The 13761-nt window shown below is 35.5% G+C and overlaps 1 protein-coding gene across 2 annotated transcripts in view; it reads right to left on the bottom strand.

Moving 5' to 3' along the window:
• kif7 (kinesin family member 7) overlaps positions 1 to 8785 on the bottom strand; it is a 32945-nt gene extending 24160 nt beyond the window's left edge. For both annotated transcript variants that reach the window (XM_051899441.1, XM_051899442.1), the window contains exons 1-4: positions 8638 to 8785; positions 5506 to 5896; positions 3864 to 4064; positions 1577 to 1964 (exon numbers count right to left, since the gene is read on the bottom strand). In XM_051899441.1, the coding sequence (XP_051755401.1) occupies positions 1577 to 1964; positions 3864 to 4064; positions 5506 to 5833 (917 nt within the window). In that variant the 5' untranslated portion in view covers positions 5834 to 5896; positions 8638 to 8785. The remainder of the gene's footprint in view (positions 1 to 1576; positions 1965 to 3863; positions 4065 to 5505; positions 5897 to 8637) is intronic.
• Positions 8786 to 13761: the final 4976 nt, after the last annotated feature.

The raw sequence follows: 13761 nt of genomic DNA, 5'->3' as shown, positions 1-13761 counted from the left end.
TATAAACACAAATGCTCGCCTTACAAGTGCCTCCGCCAGACCGCCTTCCGTATTCTTCAAAAAGCTTACGCTGTATGTCCTACACCTTCCCTATTCAACTTACAGAACTAACGCGGCGCCAGGCGTTCTGGTGGAAGCTAGATATTTTACTTCATAACTTGTTTAAATATAGATTTTTTTTATACAAACGCATCGCTTCGCTTCAGAAGGCCTTTATTAACCCCCCAGAGCCTTGTGGAGTACACGTTTATGATGGATGGATGTGGATGGAAGCTTTTTCTTCAGCTCATACTCATTGGTCCTGTTCACTGAAATTATAAACCTCAAGATGCATCAGGATATTTATTAATATTTCTTCGATTATGTTCATCAGAAAGAAGAAAGTCATATACACCTAGGATGGCTTGAGGATGAGTAAATCTTAGGCTAATTTTCATTTGAAAGTGAACTAATCCTTTAAAGCAAGTCGTTTCGCAAACAAATGATACTGCGGTGGCTGTTACTGACTATTTATATCTAGCGGGTTTGGTGTCTCATGTTTCAAATCCAATGACGCTGGTAGTGACAATTCTCTCTGACCAATCAGTGATCTGCAGTGTTCACACGTCACATTTAGTATCGGTACGGCTCCCTTGGAACCTCAACCAAGGTGGTACTATTTAAGCGAGTCCTACCGTTCCATACCGAACCGTACCATGCAGTGGAAAAGTGCCATTAGAAAAGCTTTCCAGCGCTGGAGAGAGCTAAGCGGGAAGGCCTGAAAACAGACGCAGAGGCTGCTTTGATTCCGCTTCACATGTGAGTAACACTGGGTTCGAGGCCGACTCGGAGCAGAGTGGTTAGGATTGGAGGGTGAGTTTTGGAGGTGGAGCAATGAAGAGAGGGGTGGGTTTGTTTGGATTGATTTCAAATATCAACAATGTCCAACAGCGTTTTTGAAAAACTACTTACCCCACCTTTAATATCAAGCCCGGCCAGTAATATTTTTGTTTTTGAAAGAAGTCTCTTATGCTCATCAGGGCTTTATTTATTTGATCAAATACAGTACAGTAAAATATATATTTAATTTAATTGAATATATTTTAAAATGTAATTTATTCCTGTGATCAAAGCTGAATTTTCAGCATCATTACTCCAGACTTCAATGTCACACGATCCTTCAGAAATCATTCTAATATGCTGATTTGCACAGTTTTGCTCTTTAATATTTTTGTGGAAACCGTGCTCATTTATTTTCAGGATTCTTTGATGAATAGAAGTTTCAAAAGTACAGCATTTATTTGAAATAGAAATCTTTTATAACATTATAATGTCTTTACTTTTCAATTAAATTACATTTTAAAATATACAAAAATAGAAAACAGTTATAAATGCAGCCTTGGTGAACATAAGTGACTTTTTTTTTTTTTTCCCAAAACAATCTTACTGAACTTACAAACTTTTGAACAGCAATACGTCACAAACTAAACTTTTACATTTTTAAAATCTACTTAAGATTTTTTCCACATCCTTTTTGAGGTTAGACTTGAAAAATAATGTAATTAGTTTAATAAAAAAAATGTGAAATGATTTGTACCTGGTGATTTTGGAATCCCTGTATGGGATATGGGTGCCTTTTCTTTTGGGGTCCCCAAGCGCTCCAATGACATTTCCGAGAGCAAGAAGTCCACTGTTGATCTGAATGCTCTCCTTGAGACGTTCACCAGTGTTGCCAGTTTTGAGGATTCGCTCTGATCCAGCCAGGTCCACAAAATGGAATTTGGAAGAGAGGATCTGCACAGTCCCGGGCGCTCCTCGAGAACCTCCGCGCCTCTGTTCCATGAGCACTGTGAAGATGGTGTGAGAGCGACTGGAGTGGGGGTTCATCTGGGTGGCCCCTGTGTGACGGGCCGTCTTTCCTGACTCTAAGAGACTCAGCACCTCATCAAGTCCCTCCACTTCACATTCCTTCACACCACAAAGCACTGTGGGTAAACACAAAAGATGTCTTTTTCTGAACAGTCACGTGTTGCTGAAAGACTTTCTGAAATGGGCAGTTTTGAAGAGTCACAACACAAAACACTAAGGGTCAGATTTACCAACAGCTTGCGCCAGTGCAAACTTAAAAAACTACTGTCAGGATTTACTAAAGACACACAATGAAAAATTAGCGCTGAAAAGGCATGGACAGGGTTATTTTTGCGGCTGAGCTTATTGCATATGCATTTGTAGGAGGTTCCCTTTCAGATGAAAAATTTATGTGAGGAGAGTATTTAAATGAATCATGCAAGGTGATTTACTAAGGTTTGTGCTCGTCAATTTACTGGTATTTGCGCCATTATTTCCACCCAAAAAAAGCATGTCTTAAACCAGACGCTAATTTGCGCTGCTCTTGGTAGATTGTGTTGGTCATTATGGAAATGATCCGGATGTGTCTGTGTTCTTTTGTGCGTCTTCAGTAGATCAAGCACAGCACTTTCCACTCCCATCTGTGCTTTTTAGAATTGCACTCTCACGCTAATTTGCACTGTTTAGTAAACCTGGCCCTAAGTACATAAAACAGAAAATGAAGCATTTTAACAGAGGAGAAGCATATCAAAAGTAAAAATGAGTGAATAATAAACAGATCTCAGGATTTTTAGGGGTCTTTGTCGACTTATGGGCAGCTGACATGATTTCAAGATTTATGTGCAGTGTGACATAGTATAATTAATCTAAAACAAAAATTAAACAATAATTATTAGAAATGTTACAGAAATATACTGTTTATAAATAACACATTTTAAACAATAATAATTCTTTATTGTACATGGTTTTTTATCGAGTTGTCAAAAGTACCGACTTCGGTACCAATCTGTACTGAAATTTTAAAAATGTGATGCTTTGAGTGGATTTCTTAAACACCTCTGATTGTGCTGACGCGCTCATCAGATATGTCTGTAATCGGCTACAATGATCAACGCACAGCAGCGTTTGAAAGCACACGGAAGTGTTTGAATTTAAAAGCGTTTTGAAAGCAGGAGCAGGAGAGTTTGACAGCAGGCGTCTATCGCGGACCTGCTTTCAAAACGCTTTTAAATTCAAACACTCCTGTGTGTATCTGTGTAAGCGCTCGGTGAAGAGTGTCATTGATGACTATTAACAATGTTTTGAAGCGTTGATCATTGTAGCCAATCACAGACATATCTGATGAGCACGTGAACACAATGGCCAATCAGAGGTGTTTACGAATCTGCTCAACAGCGCTCAAAGCATCACATTTTTAAAATTTCAGTACCGACTGATCTTTTTTATGATCTTTTTATGAAAAAAAAAAAAAAAAAAAAATCATTTAGTCTGTCAACTAGATTTTCAAGGAACCCACAAAGTAGTTGATTTTGAGAATATGTACACGAGCATTCAAAAGTTTGGGCTCAGTAAGATGTTTTTTTAATTAATTTTATTCGGGACATTTGATGCATTACACTGATCAAAAGTGACAGTAAAGACATTTATTATGTTACAAAAGATTTCTATTTTAAATGTTCTTTTGTACTTTCTATTTTTCAAAGAATCAAAATGAAATTAAAAAAAATTATCACAGTGTCCACAAAATATTAAACATAATATTACAATTATTTTCAACATTGATAATAAGAAATGTTATTTGAGCATCAAATCAGCATATTAGAATGATTTCTGAAGGATCATGTGACACTGAAGCATCAAAGTATTACTTCTTTTACTGTATTTTTGATCAAATAAATGCAGCATTGGTGAGCATAAAAGATTTTTTTTTTTTTTTTTTACCAAACCCAAACTTTTGAACGGTAGTGTAGTTTTGCACATCCCTACTTATTCTACACTGGAAGAGAATCTTGCATCAGTTTTCCTCACAAACTTACCTACGTTGCCCTTTTCATCCTCTCTAATATGTATGTCTTTACTGGCCGTCTCAACTTCCAAAAGGTCTCTGAAGACCTCTTTGTAAACCTCCATGTATGACACTCGGACAGAGAAGTCAACGAGGTCATTCTCATCCAGCAGTTTGAAGATCTCGGCCACGGCTCTGGGAATGATGCCCTGTTCGTCATCCCTAAAAGCGGCTGCGGCCAAAAAAACCAACAGCAGGTTAATGAATAACTCTATGAGACAGAATGCTAAAACGCAAGATCTCAGATTGCAAGTGGAGCGGTAGCAACTGAACCGGGGGAGGTGTTGCTGGCAGCATGAACGTGCAAACTCGTGGAAGCATTTTAACAAGACACAGACAAAGCCTTTCCTAGCCTTGTGAATCTTGTCTAGTCTAGATGAAGCCCATTTAATAATATGCTGTAAGGAACTGAACTTAGGCATGCTTTTGATCTGTTTATTCAACACTTCAGCTGTCAAAATACTCAATAAACCTCCAATAAAATAAAAACATGGCACTTCTATTTAACTATTTATTAAAGGGGGACCTATTATGCAAAATTCACTTTTACATGGTGTTTGAACATAAATGTGTGTCGGCAGTGTGTGAGAACAACCAGCCTATAATGATAAAAATCCACCCACTCCTTTTTTTATAATCCCCACAAATCATAAATGGTGTCTCAGAATAAGCCATTTGCAGATTGTAGCTTTTGTGACATCACAAATGCTTAGGCCCCGCCCACGACTGCTGACAGACTCTGCCCTATTAGCTTAGCTCCTCCCCTGAGTGAGCTGTACACAGTCCGCCATGTTTATCTCCTCGCCAAAGCATTTAACAGCAGCATTCAAGTAAGAAATGTATTCTTATTAAAGCTACTAAAGTTATTTAATCAAGAGCAGTGAGTGATTTTTTGGTTTTTCTTTTGTTGTTTGATTCATATTAACAGCATATTCAGCAGTAGGTACTGTATATTATGCTGCTTTCATTTTAATACACAGATCTAATATACACATGTGATTTCTTTCCCTGCTGTTTACGTTCAGACTGTGTTTATGTGATCTTTGTGTGTTTTCGACATAACCTTGTATGTATTTGACAGTTTAAGTGCAAGAAGACTTGAAAGAGAACTTAGTTTAATACTCACGGGATGCGTGTACTTTGAATGTGTGACCTCAGAAAACCATATATCAGTTTAGACTGATACGGCTTTAAAACGCATACAGATAATAAACTTTCATGATGATGAAGAACTGCAATGTGATTATGATAGAGATGATAATTAAAACCAAACAGATGTTTTGTTAGTTTTTAGCAGAGTATCCAAGGCATGAGCTGTGAAGGCTCCACCTTCTGGAAAGGGGACGGGGAGCAGCAGCTCATTTGCATTTAAAGATACATGCACGAAAACACCATGTTTTTCCTTCCACTCAAAAATGGTATAATAAATGATCTGTGGGGTATTTTGAGCTGAGACTTCACAGACACATTCTGGGGACACCAGAGACTTATATTTCATCTTGCAAAAAGTGGCATAATAGGTCCCCTTTAATGTGAAGCTGCTTTGAAACAATCTTTATTGTATAAAGCACTATATAAATAAATGTGACTTGACTTCCATATAAAAGACTTACAAATGTTGGCTTCTCCAATGGTGTAGGTTTTGCCTGAGCCTGTCTGCCCATAGGCAAAAACCGTGGCATTGAATCCATGAAAGAAAGCCTCGATGAGAGGTTGAACGCAGTCTGTATACACATCCTCCTGTGTAGAGCTATCCTCAAACACAAAGTCACAGTGGAAGTGGCGGTCATTGCCCAGGGTGACCCTCCTCTCCTCTGGGTCTGCAGTGATGCAACTCTCATGGTTGTGCAAAATCTCTTTGGGAAGCAGCGGACGCACCCGGACGGCCACCTGTACAGTGGTTTCCTCGACCTTACTTTGGCCAACTCCTTTGGGAGACATTGCTGAGCTGATTAGCAGACCCTCATTACTTTCGTGGGGCTGTGATACTGCTTCCTATAGGGACTGAATTCAATAAAAAAAATATGGATTAACACGAGTTTAGGGCAAAACATCTTTGACAGAGAACCTCTAGGTCATTCTATGTCAACTCAACAAGAGGTCCCCAGGTCAAATTTTTTATTTTGTTTATATTTTTTCTGAAGAAAGACCAACATAAATAGTGAAGAAAGTAAAAATATTAAAGGGTTAGTTCACCCAAAAATGAAATTTTTGTCATTAAGTACTCACCCTCATGTCGTTCCACACCCGTAAGACCTTCGTTCATCTTCTGAACACAAATTAAGATATTTTTGATGAAATCCGAGAGGTATATGACTCGTCCATAGACAGCAATTTAACCGACACTTTCAAGGTCCAGAAAGGTACTAAAGACATCGTTAAAACAGTCGACGTGACTGCACTGGTTCAACCTTAATTTTATGAAGTGATGAGAATACTTTTTGTGCGCAAAAACAAAACAAAAATAACGACTTTATTCAACAATCTCTTCTCTTCCCTGTCATTATCCTTACGCAGGTGACGCATTAAGCACAGTGAAGGCTTCCGTGTTTATGTCCGAATGCCGGCTCAGTATTGGTCAAAGCTGATCACGTGATCAGCACGACGCATGGAGCCGGCCAATAATGAGTCAGAGTTCTGACGTAGAACTTGGAAGCGCTGGACGTAAACAACGTATGAGAATGACACAGAAGAGAAGAAATTGTTGAATAAAGTCATTATTTTTGTTTCGTTTTTGCACACAAAAAGTATTCTTGTCACTTCATAACACTAAGGTTGAACCACTGCAGTCACGTCGACTGTCTTTACTGGACCTTGAAAGTTGTCATTTTGTTGTTTTCTATGAGAGATTAAAAAAAAAAACCTTGGATTTCATCAGAAATATCTTAATTTGTGTTCTGTAGGTCTTATGGGTGTGGAACGACATGAGGGTGAGTAATTAATGACAGAAATTTAATTTTTGGGTGAAATTTAATTTAAGGCAGTGTGGTTGCTCTCCCCAGGTCTTTTAACTCTTGGTAGCTTCAGAATCAGTTCAATCAACCAGTTCAGAATCAACCCCTTCTTCCAAATTTCCCTGAAACGTTATGTTTAAATATGCAAATGAGGCATTATTTACTTAAAAATGCGCTAATTTGCATACATTTCTAGTACAAAAATCTGAACAATGGATGAAGTCAGGTTCAGAATTCTTGTTTAACTTTTTTTTTTTTTTTTTTACAATAGAGTCAGGTTTTTACAGAAAAGATTTTAATCACTCCCATAATTCAGAAAATACTGTGAACAGTCAGAAAAAATTACATTTTCACAATTTTTCTAAAATGCTGTATATAATCTGGCAAATTATATATGACCAAATCCCTCTGTAAAAACCTTCAGGAATAAAACTGGTGTTTGTAAATGCTTCTGATGTGGAGATATATGGCTCAGTGTAGGAGAAAAAACTCTTTTTGAGAAAACAGCCTTTAAAATATGTATTGTAAATGAAATCTATACACACAACTAGAAAAAGTGCAAAAAATAAATGCTTAAAAGGTGGATTTTGGATGTTTTCTTAACACTAGTCACAAACTAGTGGATTATTCAGTAAATATTCATCCATGGCATTTAATATTTTGTCTTTCATCAATATTTGTTTGCCTTTCTTAATAAAAAAATAATAAAAATCAAAAATTTTAGCCAGGAAGGTTTCCAATATTTGGTTGATTTGACACAGAATGACTCAATAATCATTTTTAATTTTATATTGTACCTTTCAAGGTCACTTTAAAGTAAAAGTAAAAAAAAGACAACAACAATAGGAATCATTTCTATTCTACTATAATTTCTATATCTAATCTAATTCTATTCTACACAACACTAAAGCTGATTAAAAAGACAGATTACTGAATATTGAACAGATTATGAAATTTCTAGCAGTTTCTTCTTTTTGATCTAAAACTTTTTTCTTTAAATATACATTTTATGAACTCATAAGCACTAAACAGACATGGCTTAGCTGATGGAATGGTATTTGCTTATAATGGTTTTGTTGAAGGGTTTTGTTAAAGTAAATCTTTTGTAAGCTACCTGACGTAACATACTGATCTGTCACAAGTCACAACATAACTGTGATTTGCGTTGCGTTGTACCGAAACAAAATATGAAAAGCCAGTATGCAGACAATCACAATCTATGAGACAACAAAACCAACATTGAACCAAAAATCACAAACTATGCGACAATTACCAACTCTAATAGATTAAAACAACTTGAAGACAATAAACTACTATAATGAAATAACCACAAACTACATACGAAACAATAAACCATAAACAAACAACTTTCAGTGCTCGTAACCCAAACTAGTTTTAAGAAAATGGCTAGTTTTTTTTTTTTTTTTTTTTTAAGAAAATGGCTAGTTAAGTTTAAATAGGATCGAAACAAAAACATGCACCAGTGAATAAAAGTATTTCCTAACAGATTTCCAGCACAACACGAGATACGGAAAGTCTCAGCGAGTTCATAACTGCAGAGGAATGTGTTTAACTCTTTCCCTAAAGTCATATTAGCCGAGCCGCTACAAAGGTTAGCCGCTAGCAAATTTATTAAAAGTTAAAATCTTTTTAACACTCACAGCACACAATGAAAACAATGCTCAGGAAAACACGCACGCGTGAATTTGCCTAACACCCATCGCGCGTGTTTATGCGCTGTTATGCTGTTATGTAAAGTTTTGGGTGGTTTTTCATAACTTTCTAACTTACTGTTGTTTCCGAGTCCATCAATCTGAGTCCTCCTCAGGGCACATCCCATTCCTATTCCCAGAGCCCATTCCCTGGATCCAGACCAGCTCACGACGAGCGCAGTGGATGCAGTGATGTCATTCAGTCGGCTCCCCAAATGCCTGAGTAAAATCTGACTTGCAGCGGCTCTTTGTTTTTAGTTTTGTTGTAGCTAATATTTTGATATAACTATAAATGATCTTTATCATGAAACCTATAAAACGAAACCTTTGTGTTTCATAAACAAGTGAAAAGTACCAATGTGTTTACATTTATGGATAATAAAAAAAACATTAATTGTTGATTTTGTATATGTTTGTAACAGAGATTGGGGCTATAGCTAACTAATTATAGGCTAGTTGTCCCAGTTTACACTGCAGAGAATATTTCTCAGGGTAGGTTTATAGTTTTGTCAGAGGCACAAACCTTAAAACCAAAAAGTCTTGACTACGAAAGGAGGTATACAAAAAAAAACAAAAAAAACAACAACAATTCATTTAACATAAATATGTCCCTCACTATGGGGTAAGTTGTCAAAATGGAGCTGTCATTAGCGATATTAAAAGCATAAAATAATTTAAAAGGTATTATAGCCTAGAAAATATTGTTTTGGTAAACAAATATTTATGTAATTGCAGACATGTATAACATTTAAAACATTACTGCCCACATGGAAAAAATACTATAGTGTTTTTGAACCATACTATAGTAAATTGTAGTATACTCATACTGTATATATTATAGTATTTACAACACTTTGTTAATGAATGCAACAGCATACTGTAGTATTAGTGAACTGATAAACTGTAATAAATACTGTAGTATAGCCTACTTTAGTTTTTACTACAGTAAACTGTAGTGTATTGTAGAATAATATACCCTATAGCTGTAGAAAACTTAGTACAGTATTGGGTAATTTGTTTATATTATTATAGTTGATATATTACCACATCAACTATAGAATTACCACAACAAATTAATTCAAGTACTTTACTATAGTATGGTTCAAAAACACTACAGTATTTACTATAGTATTTTGGGCCTAGGCTATTTATTAAAAATACACTTGCCCTGGATTCAACCTTTCAGTTAAAATCGGTCTTGATTTAGTTGACTCTATGCCAATGTGAAATTAAGCTATTGTTTTTGCTTTTTCACCCAATAAGAAACATATAAATTGAAAAAAAAAAAAAAAAAAATGATTGAAATCTTAGTTTATTAGACAGAATTCACAGAAATAAGGCTAATTTAAGAGGGTTTGAACAGCGGGCGAAAACATATCTGTGTAATTAGACTTTTTACTTTACTTTTTTACCATATTCCCTATGTAACAACTATATTATAGTATTTACAACACTTTGTTAATGAATGCTACAGCATACTATTAACTATAGTGAACTGATAAACTGTAATAAATACTGTAGTATACTTTAGTTTTTACTACAGTAAACTGTATTGTATTGTAGTACAATATACCCTATAGTTGTAGAAAACTTTGTACAGTCTTGGGTAAAGTAATTTGTTTATATTACTATAGTTGTTATATTACCACAGCAACTATAACAAATTAATTCAAGTACTTTACTATAGTATGGTTCAAAAACATTTTTATTGTATTTACTATAGTATTTTGGGCCTAGGCTATTTATTAAAAATACACTTGCCCCAGATTCAACCTTTCAGTTAAAAACGGTCTTGATTTAGTTAATTCTAAATCAATGCCAATGTGAATTTAGACTATTGTTTTTGCTTTTTCACCCAATAGGAAATATAAATGGAAAAAATCTTAGTTTATTAGACAGAATTCACAGAAATAAGAAGGCTAATTTAAGAGGGTTTGAACAGGGAGCGAAAACATGTTTGTGTAATTAGACTTTTTACTTTACTTTTTGCCATATTCCCTATGTAACAACTAGTGCCGGTCCTCTTTTTCTTTCGGGAAATGAACAGCTTTCATAAAACGTCAATAGCAATAAAAATAGCAAGCCATCTTTTAATGTATTTGTATGTATTTTCTTATAAACAAGATATTAAGCAACTTAAGTTGGGCAAAAAAGAGACATATTTCTTTTATTGATTTATTTGGAAAAAAGCACACATAATAAGAGTGAATAGATTACAATATAGTAGATATCACATAATGTAAAGTAAAAACAATAATAAAGATGCCAGATATTACAAATGTTCTGAATGTAACAGAATACATTTATCATTTTTAACCTCTTGCCTCTTCATAGGCACAATGCAGCATCACTGATCAACGTCATCTTTGTAGCTGGAAAGTGCTGAAGTTCACATCTCTGTCAGTTAGACGAAGCTCACGGTGAGTGGATTCTGGTCACTGAGGCAGACTGTGACTTGTTGTCAGTACTGGTGACTTCACAACAACAAAATCACTAGTCTTCCAAGGCGGCCAAAATATATGAATGTGAAGTACAGCAGAATTTGTGTGATGTCTCAGTTTAATGTTGCAGTGAGATTGTCTAGGGTTAGGTTGATTGATTGATTTCACCTCAGATGTTGACCTGTCATTGCAACAAAAACATGCATTATATGATTTAAAATAAAGCTTGTTGCGATTTGAATACTATGACTAACAAATATTATTTGCAAAAAAATGAATAAATAGTACCAGCTGGATTCAGATCCAAAGAAAAAAGACCCGAAAGCCAATAAAACCCTCGTTTAATATAAAGTGACTTGAAGACACATTCAGAAGAAAATGTCTGGAGTTAATAATGTCAAGCCATTGAATCCCCATGCCCTTTCCAGACGCAGTCTCTGCTGTCCATATCCGTCTTTATATCCACAGGTTATCAACTGACTCCTCATTACTCAAACCTCTAACACTGATCCTTTATTACATTTCAATGTTGGCCACCAGTTTAAATGTGGATGCACAGGGGCTGCCCTCATAAAACATTCGCCGCCTCTCTCTAAACAATTATGCTGCATAACTTTGACTCTCGCCTGGAGGTTAAAAAAAATGCTCTATTGGACAGAACACCATTCATTTGTACATACATCGCACTAGGACGATACGGACTGTCATAATAGTCAAGATTGTAACCAAAGACAGATCCTTTTTAACCATTCTGCACATCCGCATGCATTCAGGCATTTATTAAAGGTCTCGTCTCATGAAAAAGGTCTCTTTTACTGCGGGCTATCCAATCAACCTCTTGGCGGGTATAATGATTGAATAGTAATGCATTATTAAAATCTTAAGAAATCATGTCCTCTAGTTGCAAAGAGGGTCTTACATTTTGTACAATTTCCACTAAAGCATTGTGGGTAAAAGCGGGTGTATGGTTAGTGTGTCCTTGTGCGGTTTGAATGGACACAAATGGTCATAATAATCATTTGTGCAACTTGCTTGACTCGCCACTCATGAACCATTTCCACGTCCACTCTGAAATGAGGGGGCAAACAATGCGAACAACAGAAATATTGTTCTGAGAAATTGTGCCCACTGTTGAAATAAACAACAGGACTACCATTTCCAAAAGAAGAACCTAATTAGTCAGTTTTGTGGGGAGAATACAACTCTCTACATCCACTTATGTTTCGGTGAGTGACAGATGTAAGAACAGGGTGGAAATTCACTGATCATATTTTTCAGAGAATTTCCAATGATGTGCAAAAAAGTGGTAACCTGCATTCGTTGTTTTGACTTGATTCAACCCATAAAAAATAATTTTGTTGGTATAAATGAATGTATTTAGGTTGATTCAGCAATATTAAATAATATTTTGACTAGTTATTTTAGATGTTATCATTTTTTTCCAGCATGTCTCAGTTTTTACTAATTAAATTATTGAATGTACCGTCTACACATTTTGTTCTGCATTATATCCGAAACTGAAAAATAAACAAAGGCATGTGGCTTAGATAAATAACAACAACAATCCTATGGGCAGAAAACAAATTAACATTCAGTTGCATATATTGTAAGAGGATTTACTTAAAAATCATGTCTGTAAGGTGAAGCAGTATTCTCTGTCTGCTGTAATTTAATTATGATGCCTCATCAAGCAAGCTTGTTACTCACAGAGTGCGACAGGAAGGTCTAATATTCTTTTTTATTTATATTAATTTTATTAATTTCCTCCTCACTGAGCACTGAACTGAAATGCCTTGCAAAACAGTTTTGAGTCTCTTTTTCTTTCCTTAACTAACACAAAGAAACACAATCACATCCAGATATACGCCAATAACATGGCTGTATTGTGTTGTTCAGTTGTTTGTTTTAACAGGAATCTGTCAGAGCTCTATAGGAAACTAATCAGAGGTTGATCAGGCAATAAAACCTCATATAGTCAATTAGTGTGGATATAATAAGAACAAACAAACATCTAGATACTCTTTGTTGGCATAATGCTACCCATCATAAACAAGTTTATTCATGCTCAATGCTGACCCTTCTGTGTTTGTAATGTTATGGATGCAAACAACACAGACTCGATCAATAAAGCATTTTCATATTATCGAACATATTGTATGTTATAATGCCGGTAAATAGGCTAAATGTTAAGGCCTGTTCACACCAACTATAACAATAACAATATAGTTCTAAAAATCGTGTCAAATATAAAAGAATAGCAGAATCCACACCACAAGTATAATGATAATGACACAGAAATGATATCATTGGAATCACTTTCAGGACATTTTTTTTTTCCAGCTGATGAATGATAAAAACATTGACAGCCAATCGGAATCCATTCCGCTGTAAAGGGCTTGGGCATTTAGTTCATCCCAAAAATAGAAATTCTGCCCTCATTTACACTTTGAAGCTTCAAAAAGTTCATAAAGAGATCGTAAAACTAATTCATATGAATTGAGTGGTTTAGTCAAAATTTTCTGAAGAGACTTGATCGCTTTTTATTTTTATGGTGAACAGATTTAATTTAGGCTTTTATTCACATATAAACATTGATCAACTCACACATCAGTTATGATAAACCATGACGTGCAAGAACCAATGAGGTTCATTCTCGTGTTACGCTGAACGTTTGATCTTCAGCAAGAACCAATGAGGTTCATTCTCGTGTTACGCAGCACGTTTGATCTTCAGCAAGAACCAATGTAGTTCATTCTCGTGTT

Source organism: Ctenopharyngodon idella, chromosome 7 (genome assembly GCF_019924925.1).
Source record: "Ctenopharyngodon idella isolate HZGC_01 chromosome 7, HZGC01, whole genome shotgun sequence".
In the NCBI taxonomy this organism is placed as follows: domain Eukaryota; kingdom Metazoa; phylum Chordata; class Actinopteri; order Cypriniformes; family Xenocyprididae; genus Ctenopharyngodon; species Ctenopharyngodon idella.
This window is presented reverse-complemented; position numbering and strand designations above follow the sequence as displayed.